This window comes from Canis lupus, chromosome 25, assembly GCF_011100685.1.
Source record: "Canis lupus familiaris isolate Mischka breed German Shepherd chromosome 25, alternate assembly UU_Cfam_GSD_1.0, whole genome shotgun sequence".
In the NCBI taxonomy this organism is placed as follows: domain Eukaryota; kingdom Metazoa; phylum Chordata; class Mammalia; order Carnivora; family Canidae; genus Canis; species Canis lupus.
Genome location: NC_049246.1, coordinates 10,470,640 through 10,483,070, shown reverse-complemented (window position 1 = coordinate 10,483,070; position 12,431 = coordinate 10,470,640). Strand labels below are relative to the sequence as shown.

The following is a 12,431-nucleotide window of genomic DNA, read 5'->3' as shown; positions in this document are numbered from 1 at the left end:
TGAATGAGTCATACATTGTTTTGCAATTTTTTTCTGTTTTTCTATAATGAAAAAATTACCTTCTTAAAGGCTAGACTTATAAATATTTGTTTAATATGATTCATTAACTAAACATGTGAAAGTGCTTATCTAGCATAAAACTAGGGGACTCTTGGTATCCGTTTTGTTTTTTCAGAGTGAAAGTGCCCTTGTGAAAGAAAAAGAGCTGTCAATCGAACTTGCAAACATCAGGGATGAAGTTGGTAAGTAGGGCATTGAAAATGAGGGACATAAAGAATGTCTTTTCCTGATACTTATGAATGTGTAACAAAAGCAATTATGTCTCATGTAATCAGCCAGGACAAAGCTTCCTGGACAAATGAAGTATGTTACCCTGCACAGTGGTGGGTTGTTGTAGTCTTACAGGGAGCCATAATTTTTATATCTCTGGTATTGTAAAGACAGCTTCCAAACAGTTCACAGTGGAAATAATTTGGCCTCGACTCCGCTCTTCACAGGTGGGAGCACACATATCCGGCTACGTGGTGTGCTGTGACAAGCAGCCCTCCATCTAGGTACCCCTGGGGCAGACAGAGCTCCGAAAGGAAGCAGTACAGCTTTGCTGGGTAACGTGAGGTGCTCTCTGCAGATATCCCAAGGCTTCCTGCTCCTGTATACTTTGCCATGAAACACTCTGTGATACAGAATGAGATCAGAAACATAAGCCTGGATGAATTAAACATGCTAGGGTTCATGTCGAAACTCCTAGACTTTGGTGGTATAGCTCAGTCTGAACCATCAGAGACCTTGTAGATGATAGGATGACACCCCCAGACAGGGGGTGTCCTAGAGATGGATGGGCTTTTACCTCTAGGCCAAAGATCAGACCACGTATTTTCCATGTTCCAACTTCTTGATCCCATTTGCCTCTTGAGGATCTGTTCCTCTGTTTCCCCCAGGAATTGATCAGCAAAGGTGAAATTAGCATGGCCTATCCCCTGCTGGCCTGCTCTCTTCTCTTTACAGAGAACATTTCTCCTCCATCCACTGTGGTCCCATGGGCAGCCCATCAAGTGTGGGTGTGGCTCCCTTCATGAGTGAAGGGACTTGAACAGACCCAGCCATCCTTGACAGGTGGCCCAGCACCTTTTGCTTCAGGCCAGCCATGAAAATAGGCCTTGAATCTGAAGACCAGACTTCCTGGGGCACATGTGCAGTGGCTTGCATAGTGATTTCCAAATACTGTGTCCCCTCTGCCCCCCCACCTCTATTTTTTTCCCTTCTTTAAAATTGAGGGTTGTTCTTCTCTGTGAGTTTTGCGACTTCTTTTGTCATTGAGGTGGGTCCACAGTGGGCTTCTCTCCCCTTAGGAAGACCAGGCCCTGGTGGGAAAGCAGTAAAGAACAGTTCCTCCTTCCCAGCCTCACCTGTGTGGGATCCTGGGTAGGGAGACCATCCAGCTGCAGAGGCTTCTGCCCATAGCCGTTCCCTGAGGAGGAGCCGCCGTGTGTGAGCACATATGTAGGTTTCCTGAGGGAGGCTTTCCAGGAGCAGCAATGGAAAAGTTTGTGAGAGGAGCTCACAATGGGCATGTTTCTCGAAACCCATGAGTTTTTAGATTGTTCTGAGACTTAACGGCTCTGAGCATGAGCTTTGCAGGCTAATGACGCAAGTTCAGGTAGAGCGGGTTGGCTAACCTCTCTGTCCCTCAGGTTCCCCTTCATAACAAGGAAAGTCGATTACAGAGGATAATGCTGACAAAGCAGCCTATAAAGGAGAGTCTCATAACTATTTGGTGTGTAGCACCTTGAATCCGAAAATAGAGGACAAAGGCTTCCATTGTCACCTGAATTCCTCCCCAGAGAGATGTCTGCACCCCCATGGATAAGCTTTGGATCTGGAGTGTGCACCCTGATCCAACTAGATAGGCTGTGCCCTATACAGTGCCACCTCCCTTCATCTGTTCCTGAAGCTTCTGAATGCAGCAGGAACCACACAAGGATTACACTGAGTTTTTGTATTTAAGTCTTATTCGATGTCTTCCCTAGTGCTAAGAATAGAACCAAGAATCATCTGCCAAGTGAATAAACTGTGGGGTGAAGTGGGGGGCAGGGGCAGAAGGCATTGGCAATAGCAGGGCCCGGGCCATTCCACTGAATACTCAGCCCAGTGGATGCTTTAGCAGTAAGTTCCTGAGCCTGCAGAGACTGCAGAGACTGCATCTGTGGAAGAAGATGGACCTTGCACTGTGAGGATCTACTATGAACTGTAAAGTCCACAAATTCTCCTATCTTGGCCAGCAAGGACCACCCCTGAAGGGAAAAGAGAATTAAGCTTATAAAGATGACTTTGAAATGATCATTTAGAGAGATTGGCAATCCTATCTCTTTACCAGCAGCCCTCCCTTACTTACACCCTGTCTGCAGAATTAGATGCGGGTCACTGGAGCCGGGGGCCCTGGGGGGCCATGAGGGGCAGCAGAGCAGAGGGGCGTCAGCTGGAATTTCTACATGTTGTGAATTCAGACATGGAAGAGGAAGAAGCTGCAAACAATCAGAATGGTTTAGGAGCACTTACTGCAGATCCCAGAAAGGGCTGGCCTGCGCCCCAATCTAAAAATTCCTGCTCAAGCTTTTCATTCTCAAACTCTGAATTCTATCAGTATCTCCTCCTGAGTACACATCAGTTGTTTACATCCCTGGTGGGAATAAATGCAATCAAAGGCTTTTAAGCATCTAGCCAGAAATTTGAGAACCAATGAACTACATTGAAGGAATGGGGATTTTGATTTGGGTCACGGACAAGGGAAGGGGGACACTAGGGAATTTGGGGTAGTCCTGGGAGGGTGGGGTCCCCCAGTGGAGGTCTTTGGGCAGCAGGAGAGCCTTGGGAGAGAAGCCCAGGTAGGAAGGGAAAGGGGACAAAAAGGAAAGATGCAGAGGACAAATTCCACCAGCTCTGAAATTACACCTAGAGTTGGCCTGACTCCCAGATAAAGGAAGGGAATACCCTCCTCCTTTCTTCACCTTGGCCAGTCAGCCTAGAGCTGTCTGACTCTGTGTCTGCTCCCAGCTGGTTAGATGGGCTTTCGGGAGCCAACCACAGAAACTAATCCCCTGATGTGTTTGCTGACACATTTCATATTTACAATACATTCCCAATTGTGACATGTCTCATGGAGCTACAACAGAATCTTCTAGAAGCTGTATAAACTGAATAGTACCTCGATCAGAGATTTTGACATGTGTTATCCCACACTGATGGAGAATCCTGATTATAATAGTTTTTAAGTAGAACTTGCTGGCGGTTGATTTACAAGTAAACTTTGAGACCATCCCCTAATGAGTGATGTTTTCTGACATCAGGTATGTGGGAGATTTTTCAATGGTAATGACCAAGTCTCCAATACCAGTAGTTCTGAACAACTGGCCTCAAATCCAGGGGTTCCCACAACCCCTTCCTCAGGTCCAGTCATTCATCAGAATGACAGATAGAACTCAGAAAAACACTTGACTTACGTGTATTAGAAAGGATGCAACTCAAGAACAGCCACATGTAAGACTTGCATAGCATGAGTATGGGCAGCAGGAGTATGGGAAGCAGGAGCTTCCATGTCCCCTCCAGATGTGTTACCTTGCCAGCTCCTTGAGTGATTACCAACCTGGAAGCTCTCGAGATCCTTTGTTTATAACCCAGGCTCCAGCTTCCCTTTTCCCTGGAGATCAGTGAGTGGAGCTGAAAGTTCTAAGCCTCAAGCCACCTTGTGTTTCCAGGGGCCAGCCCCATCCTGAGGGGCTCCTGTGTAGGAGCCCTAACCTTAATCACCTTATTAGCATAAGCTCAGGTGTGATTAGGACTTCTGATGGATAACAAAAGATACTCCTCTCTGGAAATTCAAAGGCTTTTAGGAGCTCTGCCAGGAACCAAGGACAAAGACCAATGTATTATTACAGCACACCTAGCCAAGGTACTAAGCAGTTGTGGAGAATGATTCATTCATTTAACAAGGTCCTAGGCGCTTTGTATATAGCAGCACAGAGTCATAATGTTTTGCAGCTGGTGCTGGTCCAGATCTTAATGACTCTGGCCTATTCACCCCATTTTAAAGATCAGTAAACTGGGACTTTGTGAAAGAGTTTGGTTAAAACTGGAACATCTACAAGAAAAACCAAGAAGGACTTTTTTCCCCCTTAATCTCAGTCCATTCATTCATTCAACAAATATTGAACACCTCATATGTATGAAGCACAGGCTAGGCAGTAACCGTGGATGGTAGGATCCTGTAATGGGGCATCCCTCTTAGTGGAGATTGACACGCATCCACCATGCAGCCACTCACCAAGCCCTGTGCCCCAGCATGTGGCTGCTGCCACTCAGAGGAAGGAGCACTTTTTTCTGATTTTCACAAAGGCATCATGTGAGTAGCTTGACCTAGTGCTATATACTGATCAGTGATAACTAGGACTTACTTGTGTCCTCCAGGAGCTTATCATCAAAGCTCCATGGAGGAGGGGCTGTCTGAGATGGACTCTGTAGGATGACTAAGATTTAGATAGATGCGTATAGGAAGGGAAAGAGCACAGTTACTGAGCACCTGTTGTCCCAGTGAATGTGCTCTGGACCAACAGGTGCCATAACCATTTTCAATCATTGCCCATTCTGCACATCTATGGAAAGAAAAAGTCTACTTCTTTCCTCTTTCCATATATCAAAAAAAAAAAAAAAACTTTCCACAATTTTCATGTAACAGTTTTAAAACATTTAATCATACTGATAAACTAGAATAAGCTACTCCTCTCCTTTGAGCACTTAGATTTTCACCATTTTTTGCTATTATTTGCAGTGTTATACAAATTACCTTTTTCCTCATGTCATTTTCTTGGGAATATATTCTCAAGGTGTGGATCAGTCATTCTGATAGAATTTCATGTTTGCTTTAAACTCATCTGTATGTGAAAGATCCTTGATATTTATCCTATAAATCAAGATAAAAGATTATGGTGGATTTTATCTCAGTGTAGCTAGGGTTGCCTTATAAAGAAAAAATTCCATCAATATTTTTCTCTCCCTTCTTCCTTCCTTCCGCCCTCTCTCTTTCTCTCTGTCTCTGTCTCTGTCTCTCTCTCTCACAGACTCATACACACATACCTGAGAAGAAACACGTAAAACTCAATTGTGTACCAGGGTGCAGTTTGGGATGGAGCATTTTGTGATCTAGGAGTGAAGTCCCTGTGAAGAAGCTAAAATTGCCATCATCTGTGTGTTATGTCATATCTCTTGTGGATGTGGAGACAAGGATCTCAGGTCATCCTTCTTGAAAGCTTCTCATCCTCAAGTCACCCTTCAGGGACGATGGCTCTTACCCTGTGTTTGGAGTTGACCTTAATTGGGTCTGTCCTTGGAAAAACCAAGCTATAGTGATTGTGGGATGAAGGGCATGTTAGAGCTCCAGGGGATCAGAATCCATCACCATATCCTGGGGAGGAGGAGCAAAGAGGCTAGAAATAGAATATTTGATTTTTTAATCACTTTTTTTGGAATTCCCAGAAAATATAGTTCTTAAAATATAAGCATCAATTTTTAGATAAGTGGTATTCTCCAAATTTGGAAGTAGAATAATGAGTAATTGAAGGGTCATGCTTATATTTGTAAATGCTGAAATAGATTTATAAAATGTTCTTCCTAGACGTAGATTATTTTCTTTCAAGATTTTATGCTTCAAGTTGTTGACCACCATCACAAGGATATTTATGGTCCTCCCTCTAGCAGAGCTGTCTTATTAGGAAGCCTGAACCTTAGAAAAGTATGAATTATTTAAATATATATATATGAATTAGATGAGCTCTGCGCATAGGCAATGCATAGCCGGATTTAAACTGAGCCTTCTGGTTCACACTCCCAGGTACACTGCTGCTCTTGCAGCCAGTTCAGAAGTCCTGCAGATTTGAGATGGAACAACACTAACCCCACTGCACACGTTCTTCCAGATTCCTGTCTCCAGTCCACTCAAAGCTGTGACTATCTGATTTGGTATGAAATTCCGTCTCATCTTCAAAGTTCTCAATCACCCCAGCTGCCCTCCTTCTGGCTTTATTTACCTGCCACTGCCCCCAGCCCCTAATGCTGATGGACAAAGCTGCCTTCTGTCTCTGGCGTGTCTTCCATCACCTTCTCTTAGAGCTTCCTCTCTTGACCTTGTTACAATGTGTGTTCTAGCTGTCCCCATCCCGAGCCAGGCACAGGGCTTCTATCTTTCTGCCAGCTTCAGACTTAAGATGGACTTTGCTTTTTTCTCTCTCAAACACTTTAAAAATACTTTAACATGAAATATAGTTTTAAAACAGTAAGCAGTGCTTATAACAAAGCAATAATCTAAGTTTTTAAGATATTATACACAAAGCTAAATTATTAAATCCACATTTTGATTGAAGTTAATTTATTGAAACAAAGCAATTGAGTTCATGACAATATACTCCTCCCAGATGGTAGCTTAATCAAGGTAGATTTTTATTTCTCTCATGTAAAAGTCAGGAGAGAAGCACTATGGGCAGGTATGGTTTTGCTCTACAAAGTCCCCAGAGGACCCAAGCTTCTTGCAGGTCACTGTTCTACTACCCCAAGACTGTGGCCATTTTCATCATGGCCCGGTGTGGCAGTTGGTGCTACTATCATCGTATCTATATTCCAGGTAGTAGGATGGAGGAAGAAGTGAACAAAGAAACAGAATGAGTCAGCTGTATTTGGGAGAAAGTTTTCAGGATTTATACTTCAGTGTATATCTCATTAGCCAGAACTAAGTTCCAAGGCAAACCTTGCCACAACAGACTGGGAAATGTGGCTTTTTTTTTCTTGGTGACCTTGGTGAATTATTTTATTACTAGGAGGAAGGGGAGAATGTATATTGGGGGCTGTTAGCAGCCTGTGCCATGGGGCCCCAATTGCCTCCATCAGTGAGATGGGGATTGAGAGCAAAGGATCTAGCAGAGTGTTTGGAGGAATAGTGGAGGCTCAGTGTGTTATAATTCCTTTATTTTTTTTTATTATTTATGATAGTCACACACAGAGAGAGAGGGAGAGAGAGAGGCAGAGACATAGGCAGAGGGAGAAGCAGGCTCCATGTACCGGGAGCCCGACGTGGGATTCGATCCCGGGTCTCCAGGATCACGCCCTGGGCCAAAGGCAGGCGCTAAACCACTGCGCCACCCAGGGATCCCTTATAATTCCTTTAAATGTCAGATTGGATTCTGTCTTCTTTCCTCTCACAGCTTTAAAAAACCTGAGTCAAAAATGCAAAACCAAACAGATATCTCAGAAAAAAAATCACTAATCTTGGGATCACAAAAATATAATGCACATTTTCCGATTTATAAAAATATATTTTCTAAGCACACCAATTAAAAGACAGTTTTGTCAGATTAGATTTTTTTTAAAAAAAGTAAAGCTCCACTATATGCTGCTTAAAAGAAACCCACTTTAATTATAAAGACATAAATAACTTAAAAGTAAAAGGATGGGGAAAAGATATGCTGTGCTAACACCAATCAAGAATTGGAGTGTCATGTTGATATCACACAAAATAACCTTCAGACCAATAATATTACCAGGAGATAGTGATAAAGGAGTCAGCTCACCAGGGAAGACTATAACAATACTAAGTAACTATGTACCTAACAATAGAGCTTCAAATAACATGCAACAAAAATGGATAGAATTGAAAGGAGAAATAGACAAATATAGAATTAAGTTGGGAGACTTCCCTCTTCTTTCAGTATCAATAGAACAAGCAGACAGAAACTCAGTAAGGATACAGAAGACCTGAACAACACTATCAACCAACTTGACCTAATTATCCTTAATAGAACATTATATCCAACAAGAAGAACATGCATTCCTTTCAAATACACATGGGACATTGAACAACACAACATATTTTGGGCCATAAAAGAAACCTCAACAAATATAAAAGAATTGAAACCATACTAGATATTTTGGACTATAACAGAATTAGACTATAAATCAATAACATTAAAATATCTGGGAAGGACTCCAAACATTTAGAAATTAAACAGCATACTTCTAAATAGCCAACAGGTCAAAGAGGAAACCACAAAGTCAATTAGAAAATATATTGAATTGAATGAAAATAAAAATACAATATATCAAAATCTTTGGGTTGCAAAATTCTCTCTGAATTGCAGAGTTCACATCTTATTAAATTTGTTGGACCACTTGGGAGAGACCCAGTATGTACTGTCACTGTCCTGGGCTGTCTGGTGGGGAGGTGTGAGTAGTGTTACTTGAAAGAAGGTTTGATCTAGTAGATTTGGTAGATCTAGTAGATCTAGTTAGATCTAGTAGATTTAGAAATTTGAGCATGACAGTATGGCTTCAAGTATACTGCCTTCTTTGCAATATGGACTACACAGCATGGCTGGCTTCTGCAATTACATGCCTCTTCTGTAGAGAAATGATATTAGTTCTGAGCTGGGAAAAATTTAAACCAGTGATGTCAACTACAATGATTAGATTTTATTCCAGTGAATGCAATTTTATAAAATCCTTTTAGTTTCTATCCCAAACAGGTGCTTACAAATGCATAGTAATACCAAAACTGCAGGCTCCTTTAAATGTACCAAAGACTGGGTTTGGTTGCCATGGAAAATACATTATCAGCTACAATTTTACCAAACTGCTACTTTCTCTGAGACAATTTATTATTCTCTGAGACGATTTATTCCAATTGGCAGCAACATGTTTTTTTGATATTTATAAAAGACTTTTAAGTCAATACACATAGCACATTCTAGTTATTTTATATGGAGATGTCTGTTTTGTGGTTCCCTAAAATATATACTATTCTATGAGCAAAGATAATTTTCTTTCCTGATATGTGCAATATTTTTAAATCTGCCAGTTTAATCCTTAACTAACCTGAATTGACTGACTAGAATAAATCAGGATACCAAGGACTGCCCCTAAACTACCCTGAGGATAAGGAGCTTCTTGAAACTCAGAACCAGCTGCTGCCACAAAGCTGTGACTTTATAAATCTGATACTTGAAGTGATGTATGGTTTTCAAAGCCCTTTCATATATTATTTCATTTGATCCTAACAGTAACCCTAATAGATAAGGTAGATAATATCACCACTGTTTTAACAGTGAATAAATGTTGCCTAGAAAAAGTAAAAGCAAACCCTAAATCACATAACCGTAAGGAATAACAGAGCTGGGTCCTTATCTTGTTCCACCAGGACTATAGCATGCTGCCTTTGTGTTCTAAGATCCAACTGATAGCGGAGGGAGATAATAAAAAACAAGAGAAAGACATGATACGCTGTCAATTTAACCTGAAAATTGCTGAAGAGCATTTTGCAAAATATGTGTTTTAAGTGACAGTCACATACAAGTTATGCAAGTGTAATTGCTTCCCACTTGTGAATTTTTCATACAGGGATCCCCCTCTTATTTTTCTTTGTATCTGGTACTCAGGTTCAGGGCTTAGCACAGTGAATGTGGACCAGTCACTGCTTCACCTTATAAACTTGACTGAACCCAGGAGAGGTACCCATTAGTGTGCCAGGAGTAGAAGAGGAATGTGGCATGGTCTCTGATTTTGGGTAATACTTATGCATTGCAGAGACACACATAAGCAGATCATTAAAATTCAGTGTAGTAAGTAAGGCACTAGAAGTCTGCAGCTCAGAGCAAGGGTTGTAACCTTGGCAGGGATCCAGGAAAGGCTTTTAGGGGTTAAAACAGCTGAGCTTTAAGGAAATGAAGGAATGAAGAAGTGATTCTCCCACATACCAGATCAATTACAGAACCAGCATTAATGACATCATTTACTTGGTCTCTCCATTGGAAAATGGGAAAAACAGTAAAGACAGATTTTCCGTGTGACTATCCCTAAGAAGAGGAATGAGTTTGGGTTTATGAAATGAGTTGGTGTTTATGAAACTCTTTATTTGCATAAAAAGCAAGAGCAGCATTTGGGATTTAAGACTCCAGTGATTTGCTTTTCATAGACTTTTTTAACATTTGATTTTTCTTGTCTAATGACATGATGAATTATTCTCATGCATCCAATTATCTACAAAAATCACCAGGGCCATCCATATTCAGGTATTCAAGAGTACTATCAATCTATTTGCTTAATTTGGCAGTTGATTTGAACAAAGTACCATAAATGACAGTATATTATATGCTTGTGATTCAGGTCACTCTGAAGTTCTTCAACCAGGTTTTCGAGGTGTTAATTCTGGTGAAAAAGATGAAAACCAGACCATTTCTGTGTGCAAGTAACCATGTAAGAACTTAGTAGGTTTCAGTAATAATGAATCTGATCATGAGCTCAGGGTTCCTTAACACAACGGTCTTCTTAAAAATCAAAAACAAAACAAAAATAAAAAATAAAATAGCTCAACGGCTCATGATGATGACTGTGGTCAGAGTTGGGCTAATCAGAATGATGGTTCCAGGTGGAGAGACCAGGCTGGCAGCTGAGTCTGGGCATTTACCTTGGTGGATCTACTGTTTTCCAGCTTTTTTTGGTTTTCTTTGTTAGTATACCAGGAAGGGCTCTGACTTTCAAGGAAGCACCTTTTAACTAAGTTCACTAGATCTTGATGTGAAATCAAAAAATACCAATTTATTAGTTTACAATTGCAAATATATCCCCCTCATAGGCAGAAAACTCTAGAAAACTAAAATTATGATCAAAAGACTGCTAAGTGGACCAAACTCAAGAATGTCCTGGAGATATTAATGGCATTGCTAAGATAGCCTTGGGCAGCCATCTCCATGACCTGTTCTTTTCTAGGGATTCTCCATGACTTCAGTTCTTAGCCAGGGATTCCATGGGAGGAGATGGAAGCCTATATTGGCATCACTTGAGTGTCCAGACTTCTGCTTCCAGCCACAATACAGTACTGGACTTAACTTCCCACTGTATATAGCCATAAAACAGACAAAATGTATGAGGTATCTGTTCCCAAGCACTGGTATACCACAGATCTGTGGTCCTTGGGAAAAGGGAAATGCACTAAGGGAGTCCAATGCTAACCCCAGCTAGTGGCCTGGGGCCACTTACCAGACCACAGCACAGAGAGGTGCTCCAGGTTGTGACCACCATCCTGCTAAGCTGAAGAAACAGATGGCAAGAGTTCAAGCCAATTGAAATAGCTAGAAATTGTGAGACTGAGACTAGTGAGGAATAAGCAGAGTAGACAAGGGCCCCAGGAATTTGCACAGGGGTTTCCCATATGTTCTTAGATGAAGGGTAGATTGTGCCCTGGGAGGCCTGGCAGAGGGCAGCTATTGCAGGCTTGGGAGCTGAATGGAGGTACCAGAGGCTGTGTTATGGTGGAGGACATTGGAATTCCAGCCCAACCAGGATAGAGAATCTCTTGAGCAATCCATGAAGCCCTGAGAAAGGCCAGGCTTTAGGAATAAGGGCCATGACCTAGGTGGAATAAGGGTCTCTCTAGGACTAAAGACATACTGAAATTGACCCACTATAATAAGAATGAAACCAAGCGTGGTAGAATCAAAGGATTCTAGTGATTTACCTGCCTGCAAGCAGAACTCAACACTCATTAAGGAAACTCCTTATGATATATCACCCATAATGCTGAACATACAATTTTTTTTAAATTTGACATACAAAGAAGCAGGACCCATAATCAAGGAAAAAAATTGTCAATAGAAATGGGTGTTGAAATAACACAGATGTTGAAAATAGCAGATAAGAAATTGTAAGAGCTACTATAAACGTATTCAAGCACTTCTAGAAGAAGAACACAATAAGTAAACTGGTAAGGAAGCACAAGAGAGAAAGAAAACTATAAAAAAAGAACCAAATAGAAACATTAAAACCCCAAAGTAGAAACTCTGAAATGAAAAATCCACTGGTTAAGCCTTAGAGCACATGGTAGACTGCAGGACAAAGGGTAAGCAAATTGAAGAGAAGCAGCAGACACTATCCAGTCAGAACAGAGAGACTCTTGGTTTCAGCTTGGGTCATGATCTTGGTGTCCTAAGATTGAGCCCCATGTCAGGCTGCACTCTCACCACAGAGTGGGTTTCTCTCTACCTCTCCTCCTGCCCCTCCCCACATGAGTGCTCACGTTCCCTCTCCCCCTCTCTCTCTAAAATAGATAAATCTTCTTTAAAATTTAAGAAAATAATTAAAAGAGCAACCCACAGACCCAAAAAGCTCAATGAACCTCAAACGGGGTAAATGCAAATATATAAATCACATCTAAGCACGTTCCAGTCAATAACTGAAAATCAGAGATAAAAAGGAATTTTTTATCTAGATAAAACTTTTAATTAGATAAAGACAAACATTCATACAGGGGAACAAATATGTGAATAACAAGTAACCTCGTTAGAAACAAATAGGCTGGAAGGCATTGGAATGACATTCTTAAAGTGCCAGAAAAAGGCAGG

At 41.3% G+C, this 12,431-nt stretch overlaps 1 protein-coding gene across 9 annotated transcripts in view; it reads left to right on the top strand.

The window, feature by feature from the left end:
- The window catches only part of MTUS2 (microtubule associated scaffold protein 2), a 589,535-nt gene that overhangs the window by 532,539 nt on the left and 44,565 nt on the right, over positions 1-12,431 (top strand). For all 9 annotated transcript variants that reach the window (XM_038573372.1, XM_038573369.1, XM_038573370.1 and 6 more), the window contains one exon: positions 176-242. In XM_038573372.1, the coding sequence (XP_038429300.1) occupies positions 176-242 (67 nt within the window). The remainder of the gene's footprint in view (positions 1-175; positions 243-12,431) is intronic.